Source organism: Schistocerca americana, chromosome 9 (genome assembly GCF_021461395.2).
Source record: "Schistocerca americana isolate TAMUIC-IGC-003095 chromosome 9, iqSchAmer2.1, whole genome shotgun sequence".
Taxonomy (NCBI): Eukaryota; Metazoa; Arthropoda; class Insecta; order Orthoptera; family Acrididae; genus Schistocerca; species Schistocerca americana.
In genome coordinates, this window is record NC_060127.1 from 2,027,962 (window position 1) to 2,042,597 (window position 14,636).

Sequence of the window (14,636 nt, forward strand, 5' to 3'; positions counted from 1 at the left end):
GCTGGTGGGCTTTCATATAAGTGGCTGTATTTATTACCAAAGCTGGCATTATTCTTTAATAGCAAAGCTGACGTCATTCTTTAATTAATTTGACTGAAGTTACGTAATTCATAGTTAAACTTTTTCTTGACAACAATAAAATTTTCCAAAGTTTTACGTTGATGGTTTTTGGGATGGATTATCATCAGTAATGCAATATTGCTGGCAAAAATTAATTATATTCTGAAAACGATTCGTCAAATATTTTCTGTTGGTAATGAAATGATTTTGCAAACGTTCAAATGGGACTTACGTTTTACAATAATCTTACAACTAGCATTGCTCAAACATACCTTCAGAAGTCTTGAGTTTCTCAAAACAATAATTCAGTAATATTACCTCCTCTTATGATAAGAGTTAGCTGATGTCTCTGTACATCGGTTTATAATCTCTTGTAAATCATAGCTGGTGGCTGGCAGGCGCACCGCTCCTCTCAACCTCTCACTTCAGACCTGCTACAGATTCGCTTCACATCTCGCTTACTACTGAATTCCTACGAACGCTAAGTTGCGGTCTCTCCCGCCAACAATGCTTTCTGGTGTATACAATCCCTGCTACCATTACAAAATGTACCAATGCGCGGTCTTTTTCGCTCTTTTCTTAAAATGTATCCATACGCTGTCTCTCCCGCCCTTTTTAAAATTATATCAATGTGCGGTCTCTCCCGCCAACAATACTTTGGTGCAGACATTCCCTGTTACCACAATTATTTCCAAAATGACAAATATTAATTATTCCTACTTAATGCTATTAATAAGATATAAACATCTTTAATAAATTGTGGTTTGACAATAGAGGATAGAAATATACTCGTCTTACAACAGGTAGAAACACGCTTACCAATTCGTTGGTATTGCAATTTCCTTCCCGTCAGGATATTTGCCAGAAATTTTCGAAAAGGTCTGTGTACATACAGTGGAGATACACCATAAATGCTCAGCAAAATGTACACCGATGAACCGGAAGATTGTGACTTTGGCCGCCTGGTAGCGTTCCGACCACGCAACGTCGCAGGGAAGGTGCGTGAGCCGAACACAAGCGGAAGGGACGGTACGGGGGCAGCAAACGGCGAAACCCACTGAAGCGAGTGACTTCGACAAAGGGCAGCACCTGGGAAACGGGGAAGTTGGTCGGCTGCTAGCGCGTAAACCATCTAGGAAAATTTGTTGCAGGACGGTGAAACCTGGAGTAGGCGGGGAAGTGCATGTCGTCCACACTCCATCACAGAACCGCGGAGGTCGAAGACTTGCCCGCTCTGTAAATCAGGATGGCCGGCCATCTGTGGCAGAATGCAGGTGTAGGCTGGCGCAAGTGGTCCGGAGCGCGCCGCCCACCACACAGCGTCGGATGTGGGGCTCAGCGGCAGACGATCCTCCCTGTTGAACCGACGACATCCTCCACTAGCACTACGGTGGGGACAGGAATATAGAAACTGGATTGTGTATCGCGACGTCTGGGTGAATGAATAACGCTTCTTGCTACAGGAGAATTGTGGCTGAATAAGCTATCACCTAGGCGAAAGACTGCTCGGAATATGCGCCGATGTGGGGATAATACTGTACCGTGGGGGACACCCATCTGGGCCTCCGTGACAGATGTGGCAGCGCAGGGACACGCCACGACAGCAGTGGACTGCGTCAAGAATCCTGGGGACCACATGCGTCCCTTCGTGCTCGATATTTTCCTCGACCGCGATGGCGTCTTCCACCGGGATGCCTGTCCGTAACTCGAGGCCAGAATCGTGCTGCGGCGGTTACAGGTGCCTGGCGGCAACCTCACGTTAATGTTTCGCCACCGGATTCCAGATTCGCCTGATCTCAGACCGATCGAACACACGCTTAGCATGCTGTCAGGTGTGAGCTCGGCACCCACAAGTCGCCAGTTCACGGGAACTGCGTGACCCGTGCGCACACACACACCAACGCACGGACGTCCGACCGAATCGGCGCCAGGCAGAACAGGTGCTGCACTGCGTTCCAGGCACAGGCGGTCGTAACGTACAGTCTCGCCATTCTATATGGTGCATCACTGTTCCAGAATCTCTTCCAGTCCATAATCCACTTTCCCCTCCACACGCAACTCGTAGCCAAAATACTCTTTGATTACTTTATTTTAAGGTAAAACTTATATCAATACATCCCATGTAGTGATGCCACAGCTTAAAGTAGCGTCTACGTAGCACTCCGTCTTCAGGCCACAAGTGGCCCATCGGGACCATCCGACCGCCGTGTCATCCTCAGTTGAGGATGCGGATAGCAGTGGCGTGTGGTCAGCACACAGCTCTCCCGGTCGTTATTACGGTTTTCTTTGACCGGAGCCGCTATTATTTGGTCGAATACTTCCTCAGTTGGCACCACGAGGCTGACTACGCCCCGAAAAATGGCCACAGCGCATGGCGAGCCTGACGGTTTCCCAACCAAGTGCCGGCCACACCCGACAGCGCTTAACTTCGGTGATCTGGCGGGAGCCGGTGTTTCCATTGCTGCAAGGCCGTTGCCAGCGTCTATGTAGGCTTTCTTCCAACTATTTCATTTTCGTATGTCCTGGCTGACCGCTCTCGATTTGATGGAGTTGTAATTTTGCGTAAAAATCCGTTTCAGACGTGGCGAGCGGGCTTTGCTTTTAGCCGCAGCCGTCAACTGTGAGGCGGATGATTGAGCTGTGCCAGTTGCGCACTTATTCATGTTGATTGATCCTTCCGCCAATGTTCAGGCAGCACGGTTTCGTATTTATCGACGAATATGCAAACGGCAAATGTTCTTTACTATTTATCTTACACTGATGTTAATTTTCCACTTCAAAAACCATCGCGAGGCTATAATTGACTGCATCGCATTTCTGAACATCACAGGCACTGCAATATCGTATTTATACGCCAACTGCGGGCAAGACACTTTTCAATTAAAATGTCATCCCTCTACGGAAATATACACTACTGGCCATTAAAATTGCTACACCACGAAGATGACGTGGCTACAGACGCGAAATTTAACCGACAGGAAGAAGATGCTGTAATATGCAAATGATGAGCTTTTCAGAGCATTCCCACAAGGTTGGCGCCAGTGGCGACATCTACAACGTGCTGACATGAGGAAAGTTTCCAACCGATTTCTAATACACAAACAGGCGTTGCCTGGTGAAACGTTGTGTGACGCCTCGCGTAGGGAGGAGAAATGCGTACCATCACGCTTCCGACTTTGATAAAAGTCGGATTGTAGCCTATCGCGATTGCGATTTATCGTATCGTGACATTGCTGCTCGCGTTGGTCGAGATCCAATGACTGTTAGCAGAATATGCAATCGCTGGGTTCAGAACGGTAATACGGAACGCCGTGCTGGATCCCAACGGCCTCGTATCACTAGCAGTCGAGATGGCAGGCATCTTACCCGCATGGCTGTAACGGATCGTGCAGCCACGTCTCCATCCCTGAGTCAACAGGTGGGGACGTTTGCAAGACAACAACCATCTACACGAACAGTTCGATGACGTTTGCAGCAGCGTGGACTATCAGCTCGGAGACCATGACTGCGGTTACCCTTGACGCTGCATCACAGACAGGAGCGGCTGCGATGGTGTACTCAACGACAAACGAGGGTGCACGAATGGCAAAACGTCATTTTTTCCGATGAATCCAGGTGCTGTTTACAGCATCATCACGGTCGCATCCGTGTTTGGTGACATCCCGGTGAACGCACATTGGAAGCGTGTATTTGTCATCGGCATACTGGCGTATCACCCGGCGTGATGGTGTAGTGTGCCATTGGTTACACGTCTCGGTTACCTCTTGTTCGCATAGACGGCACTTTGAACAGTGGACGTAACATTTCGGATGGGTTACGACCCGTTGCTCTACCATTCTTTCGATCCCTGCGAAACCCCACATTTCAGCAGGATAATACACGACCACATGTTGCAGGTCCTGTACGGGCCTTTCTGGATACAGAAAATGTTCGACTGCTGCCCTGGCCAGCACATTCTCCAGATCTCTCACCAATTGAAAACGTCTGGTCAATGGTGGCCGAGCAACTGGCTCGTCACAATACGTCAGTCACTACTCTTGATGAACTGTGGTATCGTGTTGAAGCTGCATGGGCAGCTGTACCTGTACACGCCATCCAAGCTCTGTTTGACTCATTGTCCAGGCGTATCAAGGCCGTTATTACGGCCAGATGTGGTTGTTCTGGATACTGATTTCTCAGGATCTATGCACCCAAACTGCGTGAAAAGGTAGCCACATGTCAGTTCTAGTATAATATATTTGTCCAATGAATACCCGTTTATCATCTGCATTTCTTCTTGGTGTGGCCAGTAGTGTATATAACTGATGTACGGGCGCAGGTCGTAGAGGAATGAAACTTTGAGTCTGGCCGGGGTCCGTGCTCGAATAGCCTAATTGTAAGGCGCCGCTCGCGAAAACTGCCAAATCTGGTTTCGAGTTCCCATCTGGCACAAATTTTCATTATCATTCCATTATACAGCTGATCTTTGGCAATATTCACTACTGCGCATACATTTCATGTAATAATCCTACTGCTTCCGTTGATAAAATGCTACCAAAATGTTATGCGTATGGTGTCCGAGTGTCAGACACATCTGACATGCCAACAATAAAGCTACCATCCCTCGGTTGATCTCTTTACCGGTACATAATCTCATACGCCGTCACTTTTTGAGTAACTCATAATGTCCGGCTAAAGTTTTTCGAGCGCAAAAACGTGTACCACAAATTACCTGTGGTGTCAGTTTATGGAACTACATATGCATCTGTACTCGACCAGCAACCGTGCGGTGTGTGGTGGAGAGTACTTAGAGCTCTGGGGATACTTAGTACTGCTTAGCGATAATTTTTTTCCTTCACGAAATCTGTTACATTGAAGACATCTCTCTTTCCAGCCAAGAGATAAACTCATAGTATCAGTATTAGAAATAAGAGTAATACTCAAAAAGATTTAAAGACACTTCCTTTGATCCATGAATCACGAAAATGGTTTCAGTTACTTTTCAAAAATCAGAAAATCTATCCGCTTTATATAAACCTCAAGAGGAACCTGAGTGATTAATTGGTGGCCGTCTCGTTCTGCTCCACAGACGAATTTATTAATATAACCAACTGATGTGTGTATATTAATAATATCAAATAACTTGAGTGTTTGGTAAAATTTGTCTTCCACACAACTACAGTGCAGTAATGTGATCAATGTAGATAAGTATCTTAAACTGATTTTCTGTTTGTTGAACTGTGGCTACAGTAGGCCAAAAATTGCATCATATTGTGTCATGTACCTCACACTCAGTGTATATACATTTACATGCTTGTAGCAGAAGTGTGGTGTTAAATCTTAAACGAAAATATGTTTTCAAATACTTATTTCGCATATGTTACGTCATTTCACTTATGACGTGTGCTGGGGATTCTCTCTCTCTCTCTCTCTCTCTCTCTCTCCCTCCCTCCCTCCCTCCCTCCCTCCATCCTTCCCCCCTCTCCCCCTTTCTCTCTCCCCCATCTTTTTTTCTTTTATTTTTTTTTCATACATATTACGTATTCTTTATGTATGACATATCCTACACACTTCCTGATTTATTTCTGAAAGATAATGCGTACTTAACGTATTTTAAAATTACTTGTCACTGAAGTTGCCTCCAGTGCTTAAAAATGTCAGCATATATGTACATGTTTTAACTGCTGTCATAACGTTCCGCTCTGACCACTTATTCTTGAGTCAATTGAAAGCAATGTTCACTTGTGAACCGTCAGGTATATTACGATTTGTGCAAAGTGATGGTTAATTGAAACTGCGCCAATACAAACCACGAATCACAGAGCAACATATTCGATCACAGGCAGGAAAGCACTTATGTTCGTCGTTACGTGACCGCCTTTCCACGTTTCGTTTCCATGACACTTGCACTCTTTAGGTACGGTCTGGTGATGATGGCAGGTGTACTACCGCTTCCTGAAGTGAACACGTTTTTGCAAACTGCCATTACAAGGCGTACGCTCGAATGTATCCCTCACGACACTCGAACCCAACAGCTGGTACTGACGTGTTGGGACTGGTTTGTTTTCAGTACTGCGCGAGTTGCACGGGTTGCGCTCGCCGGTGTATTTAGAGTAACAGAGCGCATTTCTGGGGCCGGCCGCGGTGGCCGAGCGGTTCTAGGCGCTTCGGTCCGGAACCGCGCGACTGCTACGGGCGCAGGTTCGAATCCTGCCTCGGGCATATATGTATGTGATGTCCTTAGCTTAGTTAGGTTTAAGTAGTTCTAAGTTCTAGGGGCTGATGACCTCAGACGTTAAGTCCCATAGTGCTCAGAGCCATTTGAGCATTTTTTTTTTTTTTTGCGTTTCTGGGAGAAACAACCATGTTACTGTGTACTTGTAGGAACCATATTTAATGACTGAGAATAATGTTTCTCTAAGTTTCTTGATCCTGATTTTCGCATTCAGATACAGAAACAGGGCGAGTGCATGAGTGCAGCTTTATTGCTTTTGAGTTGGACAGTAAATTTAATGTCATCGTTTTAACGTCAGAGTCCCACACGTGGAATTAACTACTGTTAGGAAATACACTTGAGATCATACAGAGTGACCTGTCGAGGTTAGGTCAGCACTCGAATACACCGTAATTTACACTATTTAAATTCAGATGAACGTCACCGCTGTGTTAGCGTCTCCTTTGTTCTGCTCCACACTTCGGCCAGTAGATACCATACCACGTGATTTCGCTGCCCCAGTAGTACGCCAGACCAGTACTGTAAAGTAGGAAGACATCAGTCTTGGCAGATAGCAGACAGCTCCTGACGATAAAGGTGGCGAATATCTTTGCAAGTCCCAGTTTTTGACGTAAACACAGAACATTTGGACAACTAAGCCTGCGTCAATCTAATCTGTTACGTCACGGTCCTCAGCTGGACGCAGTGGTCGTCTGCTGCCACTGTAATCACCGAATTTGCTAACAGCTCGCCACAGCGGGAGGTAGAACTGATGTAGGTGGAACAAACAGTCGCTCATCTTTGTACTATGACTGACAGTCCCTCAGTTACGCGAGCAGCTCCGATTACTTCTGCCGTGTCGTGTCGTATATGTGAGTATACATGAGAAATATTTGTCAGAACAGATTTATTTACATCTGTTATTAAGGTATGGGCAAATACAAAACATGCTTGTATAGCCCAACAGCCAAACGTTGCCTTTTTAAGGCGTATTATCGTGGGGTGTATGACCTTTCCGGACAGGAAGAAACGTATCAGTAATGTTTTCCTTTCGGCGAAGGCGCGACTTACTGTCGAGCCGAGCAGCTGACGTACGTCAGGACGTCTGGGATAACGGGCTCCACTAAGCGACACGCTGGCCGCCCCCTCCAGTCTGTAGCAGCCGTACTTTAACTGGCTGGTGCGCTGCTGCCCGCAGTGTCTGAGGCACCCCGTCTGGTGTGTTGCAGCTGTGGACGCCGCTGAACGTGATCCTGTTCAACCTGGTGTGCTCGGACTTCAGCGTGGCGTTGCTAGGCAACCCGCTGACGCTGGCCGCGGCCGTGGCGCACCGCTGGATCTTCGGCAGGACGATGTGCGTCATCTACGGCTTCTTCATGTCCCTCCTGGGTACGTACCGGCTGGCCGCGCGCCTCGCGGGTAATTTACAAGAGTGATTGCCTATCGAAGCGGCGGGATCCAAACGATACATATCGAACGTGAGATCGTGAATCGATCACGCGGCTCTGGTGGCGGGCGTTATGAGTATGTTTACGGTGGTCGCTACAGTAACGACAAAAGAAGAGCGTTACAAAAATACTTTCAATTGCAAAGGAGACGACTTATCTTACTCGTCGTCGGTGTTGGAATCTTGTGAACGTCCATTAGGTGGTCTGGATGGATAATTTGGAAGAGTCGAACCATGTATTCATCCTGATACTCGTTCGTTTTCCGCACTGTCCACAATGAAATTGTAAACGGTGTTTCAGCGTCGAAACTGTTCTCACGAAGTTTTACACACTTCACAACGCCACAGTCTACACAGTCCCTTCTTTCCTCGTCCAGTAGTACTCCGTATTTGCGACAAAAAGTCGAACAATTTTCTACGCTTGATAAACATGCAATTACATTTTTCCATGTGGGAGAATCCGCCGAAGAAACGTCAAGAGCAGCAGACATCCCACTCACTAACCACATAAATCGTCTGGGATTCCCTAGCAACTCACAAATAATTAGCGGAGGGATGCAATTTAAAGCAACTAAGGGAACGACGGGAAACAGATAAAAATGACGATCACAAATAACTGATCACAACGCCCGCCACCAGAGTCAGATGATCGATTTACGATTGCACGTTCGATATGTATCGTTTGGACACCGCAACTTCGATAGGCAATCATTCTTGGAAATTACCGCCTCGCGTTCCGCATTCTCCGTGTCGCTCCCTCCTCCTGCTCGTCTGTGGCTTCTTCGCGCCTCCCGTGGCCATGTACCACATGACAACATGCAGCATCTACAGCTGTCCCTGTCACTCGTGGGTGTATACAATATGACTCTGTACATCGTCAGTGGCTTGTTCATCCCTGCTACGTAGCACCTAAGCACGTAAATAATCTACAGCTTCTTTGTGCCCGTCTTGTATACGAACCGTCTGACAGTGTGCATCGTCAATGTATTCATGTCTCTAGTATGGGGTCCACCACAGATGTTGGGCGTAGTTCCCGTGCATGCTATGCGTGATGTTGAGTCTGAATTCTCTTAAGGAATAGTTCATTTGTGGTCAGTGCGAAGCTGTAAAGTACTAGACTGAAGATGTTTTCCGAAACCCTCTTCTTCCTCTAGCGTGGGTAGAATGGAGAGGCATTCCCGGGTAGTTGACCTTAACCCACAGCTGGATGCAGGTCTTCCCTGGACCTTCTGCATGCGATACAGTTTTCGCCAAAGCACATCCAGATTGCTACACCAGGTCTTCTAGTGTCCTCATCTACATCTACATCTACATCCATACTCCGCAAGCCACCTGAATGTGTGTGGCGGAGGGTACCTTCAGTACCTCTATCGGTTCTCCCTTCTATTCCAGTCTCGTATCGTTCGTGGAAAGAAGGATTGTCGGTACGCTTCTGTGTGGGCTCTAATGTCTCTGATTTTATCCTCATGGTCTCTTCACGAGATATACGTAGGAGGGAGCAATATACTGCTTGACTCCTCGGTGAAGGTATGTTCTCGAAACTTCAACAAAAGCCCGTACCGAGCTACTGAGCGTCTCCCCTGCAGAGTCTTCCACTGGAGTTTATCATCTCCGTAACGCTTTCGCGATTACTAAATGATCCTGCAACGAAGCGCGCTCCTCTCCGTTGGTCTTCTCTATCTCATCTATCAACCCCATCTGGTACGGATCCCACACTGCTGAACAGTATTAAAGCAGTGGGCGAACAAACGTACTGTAACCTACTTCCTTTGTTTTCGGATTGCATTCCCTTAGGATTCTTCCAATGAATCTCAGTCCGGCATCTGCTTTACCAGCGATCAACTTTATATGATCATTCCATTTTAAATCACTCCTAATGCGTACTCCCAGATAATTTATGGAATTAACTGCTTCCAGTTGCTGACCTGCTATTTTGTAGCTAAATGATAAGGGATCTATCTTTCTATCTATTCGCAGCACATTACACTTGTCTACATTGAGATTCAATTGCCATTCCCTGCACCATGCGTCAATTCGCTGCAGATCCTCCTGCATTTCAGTACAATTTTCCATTGTTACAACCTGTCGATATACCACAGCATCATCCGCAAAAGACTCAGTGAACTTCCGATGTCATCCACAACGTCATTTATGTATATTGTGAATAGCAACGGTCCTACGACACTCCCCTGCGGCACAACTGAAATCACTCTTACTTCGGAAGACTTCTCTCCATTGAGAATGACATGCTGCGTTGTGCTATCTAGGAACTCTTCAATCCAATCACACAATTGGTCTGATAGTCCATATGCTCTTACTTTGTTCATTAAACGACTGTGGGGAACTGTATCGAACTTCTTGCGGAAGTCAAGAAACACGGCATCTACCTGTCAACCCGTGACTATGGCCCTCTGAGTCTCGTGGACGAATAGCGCGAGCTGGGTTTCACACGACCGTCTTTTTCGAAACCCATGCTGATTCCTACAGAGTAGATTTCTAGTCTCCAGAAATGTCATTATACTCGAACATAATACGTGTTCCAAAATTCTACATCTGCTCGACGTTAGAGATATGGGTTTATAGTTCTGCACATCTGTTCGACGTCCCTTCTTGAAAACGGGGATGACCTGTGCCCTTCTCCAATCCTTTGGAACGCTACGCTCTTCTAGAGACCTACGGTACACCCCTGCAAGAAGGGGGGCAAGTTCCTTCGCGTACTCTGTGTAAAATCGAACTGGTATCCCATGAGGTCCAGCAGCCATTCCTCTTTTGAGCGATTTACTTGTTTATCTATCCCTCTGTCGTGTATTTCGATATCTATCATTTTGTCATCTGTGCGACAATCTAGAGAAGGAACTACAGTGCAGTCTTCCTCTGTGAAACAGCTTTGGAAAAAGACATTTAGCATTTCGGTCTTTAGTCTGTCATCCTCTGTTTCAGTACCATTTTGGTCACAGAGTGTCTGGACATTTTGTTTGATCCACCTACAGTTTTGACATAAGACCAAAATTTCTTAGGATTTTCTGCCAAGTCAGTACATAGAAAGATTTCGGTCTCGATTTCGAGGACGATTAATGTAGTAATCTCAAGAGCGGTGCGGAGAAGAAGCTCAGCCAATTGTACTGTCAGGCGCGGCGAGAGAGAGGCGCTGAGTGTCTGCGCTGAAATTCCCAGAGCGTACGTCCCGCGAACGGTCGGAGAGCTCAGCCCACTGCTGCCGCCGACAGAACCTCGCGAAATGGACACGACAGGGTACTCTGCCCGTTCCTTACTCAGCACTCTAAAGGGGAAGGTGTTACACCGTAGTGGTATAACAAGCATCCTCGCCACGCTGCTTGTGGAGTGTGCATGTAGATGTAGGCCAGTGGTTTTAGGCCCGTCAGCAAAAAGCAAAGTGCGTGGGTATACAGTGAGACGTCCACTCACGGCAGTCTGGGCCGGACTCAGGTGGTGTATGGCCCTCTACCACTAGTGGATGTTAGGGGGTGGGGGTGTCTCCACGGCGGCAGCTCTTCCATCTCCACCTGGTCTTCAGGTTGATTTCTCCCAGCAGGGGTGGAGCTCAAGATAGCGGTGATGTTTGAAACGTAGCGGGTTTATGCTTCGTATTGTGTTTAAGCATCACTGTTATTCTTTACCACCAAAAACTGCCACGAAACGTACAGAATTTATTTTCCTTTCCTGTCAGGGTCTCGTATCTTCGATACTTAGGTGCCTCGCTAAACGCCAGCGAGGTCAGCGTACCAACAGAATTTGTACGAAGAGTTTGCAGCGTTAGGTTCGAAGAACTGCTTTGCCAGCCCACCAATTACTGTAATAGTTGTATCCACGGGTAGCCCTGATACCTCACCCTTGGCAACATGGGTTGTAATAATCCGGTTTAGGTTCGAAGAACTGCTTTGCCAGCCCACCAATTACTGTAATAGTTGTATCCACGGGTAGCCCTGATACCTCACCCTTGGCAACATGGGTTGTAATAATCCGGTTTAGGTTTCACGAGCTGCTTTACCAGCCCACCAATTACTGTAATAGTAGTATCCATGGGTAGCCCCGATACCTCACCCTTGGGAACATGGGTTCTAATAATCCGGTTTAGGTTTGGCGAGCTGCTTTACCAGCCCACCAATTACTGTAATAGTAGTATCCATGGGTAGCCCCGATACCTCACCCTTGGCAACATGGGTTGTAATAATCCGGTTTCGGTTTCACGAGCTGCTTTACCAGCCCACCAATTACTGTAATAGTAGTATCCATGGGTAGCCCCGATACCTCACCCTTGGCAACATGGGTTGTAATAATCCGGTTTAGGTTTGACGAGCTGCTTTACCAGCCCACCAATTACTGTAATAGTAGCATCCATGGGTAGCCCCGATACCTCACCCTTGGCAACATGGGTTGTAATAATCCGGTTTCGGTTTCACGAGCTGCTTTACCAGCCCACCAATTACTGTAATAGTAGTATCCATGGGTAGCCCCGATACCTCACCCTTGGCAACATGGGTTGTAATAATCCGGTTTAGGTTTCACGAGCTGCTTTACCAGCCCACCAATTACTGTAATAGTTGTATCCACGGGTAGCCCCGATACCTCACCCTCGGCAAGATGGGTTGTAATAATCCGGTTTAGGTTTCACGAGCTGCTTTACCAGCCCACCAATTACTGTAATAGTAGTATCCACGGGTAGCCCCGATACCTCACCCTTGGCAACGTGGGTTGTAATAATCCGGTTTAGGTTTCACGAGCTGCTTTACCAGCCCACCAATTACTGTAATAGTAGTATCCACAGGTAGCCCCGATACCTTACCCTTGGGAACATGGGTTGTAATAACCAGGTTTAGGTTTGACGACCTGCTTTACCAGCCCACCAATTACTGTAATACTTGTATCCACAGGTAGCCCCAATGCCTTACCCTTGGCAACACAGGTTGTAATAATCCCGTTTAGATTATAATAAAAAAGTGATGGGGAATGACTTGGTTAGCCACTAAAATAATGTTGCCAAAATTACGGTTATTATGGTTTTCACTAACGAGGCGCCGGCCGTAGTGGCCGTGCGGTTCTAGGCGCTGCAGTCACGAGCCGCGAGACCGCTACGGTCGGAGGTACGAATCCTGCCTCAGGCATGGATGTGTGTGACGTTCTTAGGTTAGTTGGGTTTAACTGGTTCTAAGTTCAAGGGGTCTAATGACCTCAGAAGTTGAGTCCCGTAGTGCTCAGAGCCATTTTTGAACTAACGAGGCACCTAGCCCTCTCATCGTCAGTGATACTCGCACGCCAACTGATTAAAAGCAAAGGAAAACCTGTTAGCTGCGGGGCTTGTCCGCTCTTCACCTTTATCGCGTTTTCAGGTCTGCTGGGCACACTTTCAGTGAGGTGTGGGACTGCCTGTGGAGCAGCGGCACCACAGTCTTCTTCAGTGGCCGAGGCGACACAAGTTAGTGATGTTGCACGCTCGATTCTGGAGCGAAGTCGAAGTCTTCCCAAAGGTGTCGTGTCGATACAAACAACCATCCTCGCCGAACTCGACCTCTACACCACGCAGTACACAGGGCTGCGGAACGTGTGCACGTTCTGCCGCGTTTAGCGGTTTCTCGAGAGCAATACGGGAATCACACCCCAACCGTGAGAAAGACCTCCATCCCCACTGTAACACCACCTCCTCATTACTTCACGTCCTCCACGCATTGGCCAAAACCAAACGCACCCACCACCTGTTTCGCCACTCAGAGCCACTCGCTTTCAGTAATCCACTGTCCGCTGGCGTAGCTCTTTACGTCCCCCAAGAGCGTCCCCCAGCACCGGCTGCAGACACGCGACTGCTCCACCGTCGTACTTCGTTCTTTTTAATTCCCGACACAAGCCATTGTACTGTCTGGACTGCTGGTAGCAGTTTGCAACTCGTGACTGAGTCTTTCCGCAGATTTCATGCGACTTTTTTTCTGCAATACACGAAGGTACCTCTCGGACAGTATGTGAAGTGTTCCTTCCCGGGACGGTTTCACAGTCTCAGCACCAGCAGTCCACTGGGGTGGCTTCAGAAGCGTTCAGATTTCCCTGATGGATCTGCTGCTCATGTGACATCCTGCGACTAGTCCACCGCATTCGAAATCACTGAGCTCACCTTACCGACGCTTTCTGTTGTCTGCCTCATTTTGTGCTCGCGATTTCGTTTCTCGTTACATGTAGTGGTCAATTCCTCATTGGTACGTGTCTCCGAATACTTCTCAGAAACTAGGGTATAAAAGGGTTTGTTAAGTAAAGACACCAGACTGCAACGGAGCACGGACGGCGCTTGCCTCGGGTATCTACGTTCCCAGGCGCGCCTCAGTGGAATGGCTCTCACTGGTGCTTATGGAAGTTCGTGTTAGCAGTGTTGACACAGCCAACGGCCTTGCCGCAATGGTGACGCCGGTTCCCGTCAGGTCGCCGAAGTTAAGCGCTGTCGGGCTGGCTAGCACTTGGATCCGGTCTACCGAGCTCTGTTGGCTGTGCACTCAGCCCTTTGAGGCAAACTCTGAGGAGCTACTTGACTGAGAAGTAGCGGCTGCGGTTTCGTAAACTGACATACGGCCGGTGTTCTGACCACGTGCCCCTCCATATCCGCATGCAGTGACGCCTGCGGGCTGAGGATGACACGGCGGCCGGTCGGTGCCGTTGAGCCTTACAAGATCTGTTCGGACGGAGCTCAGATTTAGTTTTAGTGCTGACAGTGGTACAAGGATTTAACGCTACCTACAATGCAGCTAAATTTGTTACTCATTAAGAAATTAAAATTATGATTTAGAACCTAAAACCGAACAATATAATTATTGGAGTGCATTATATTAGACTGTTCCTACAAACGGCAGATGGAGCTGAGCTTTTCATTATACTCTTCTGCTCACCTGCATCATCTACACTGGACACCTTACAGGGAATGGAACTCCAACACGCAGA

At 47.6% G+C, this 14,636-nt stretch overlaps 1 protein-coding gene across 1 annotated transcript in view; it reads left to right on the plus strand.

Moving 5' to 3' along the window:
* The window catches only part of LOC124551184, a 128,942-nt gene that overhangs the window by 15,434 nt on the left and 98,872 nt on the right, over positions 1 to 14,636 (plus strand). Inside the window, exon 2 of the mRNA XM_047126172.1 lies at positions 7,483 to 7,642. Within this exon, the coding sequence (XP_046982128.1) occupies positions 7,483 to 7,642 (160 nt within the window). The remainder of the gene's footprint in view (positions 1 to 7,482; positions 7,643 to 14,636) is intronic.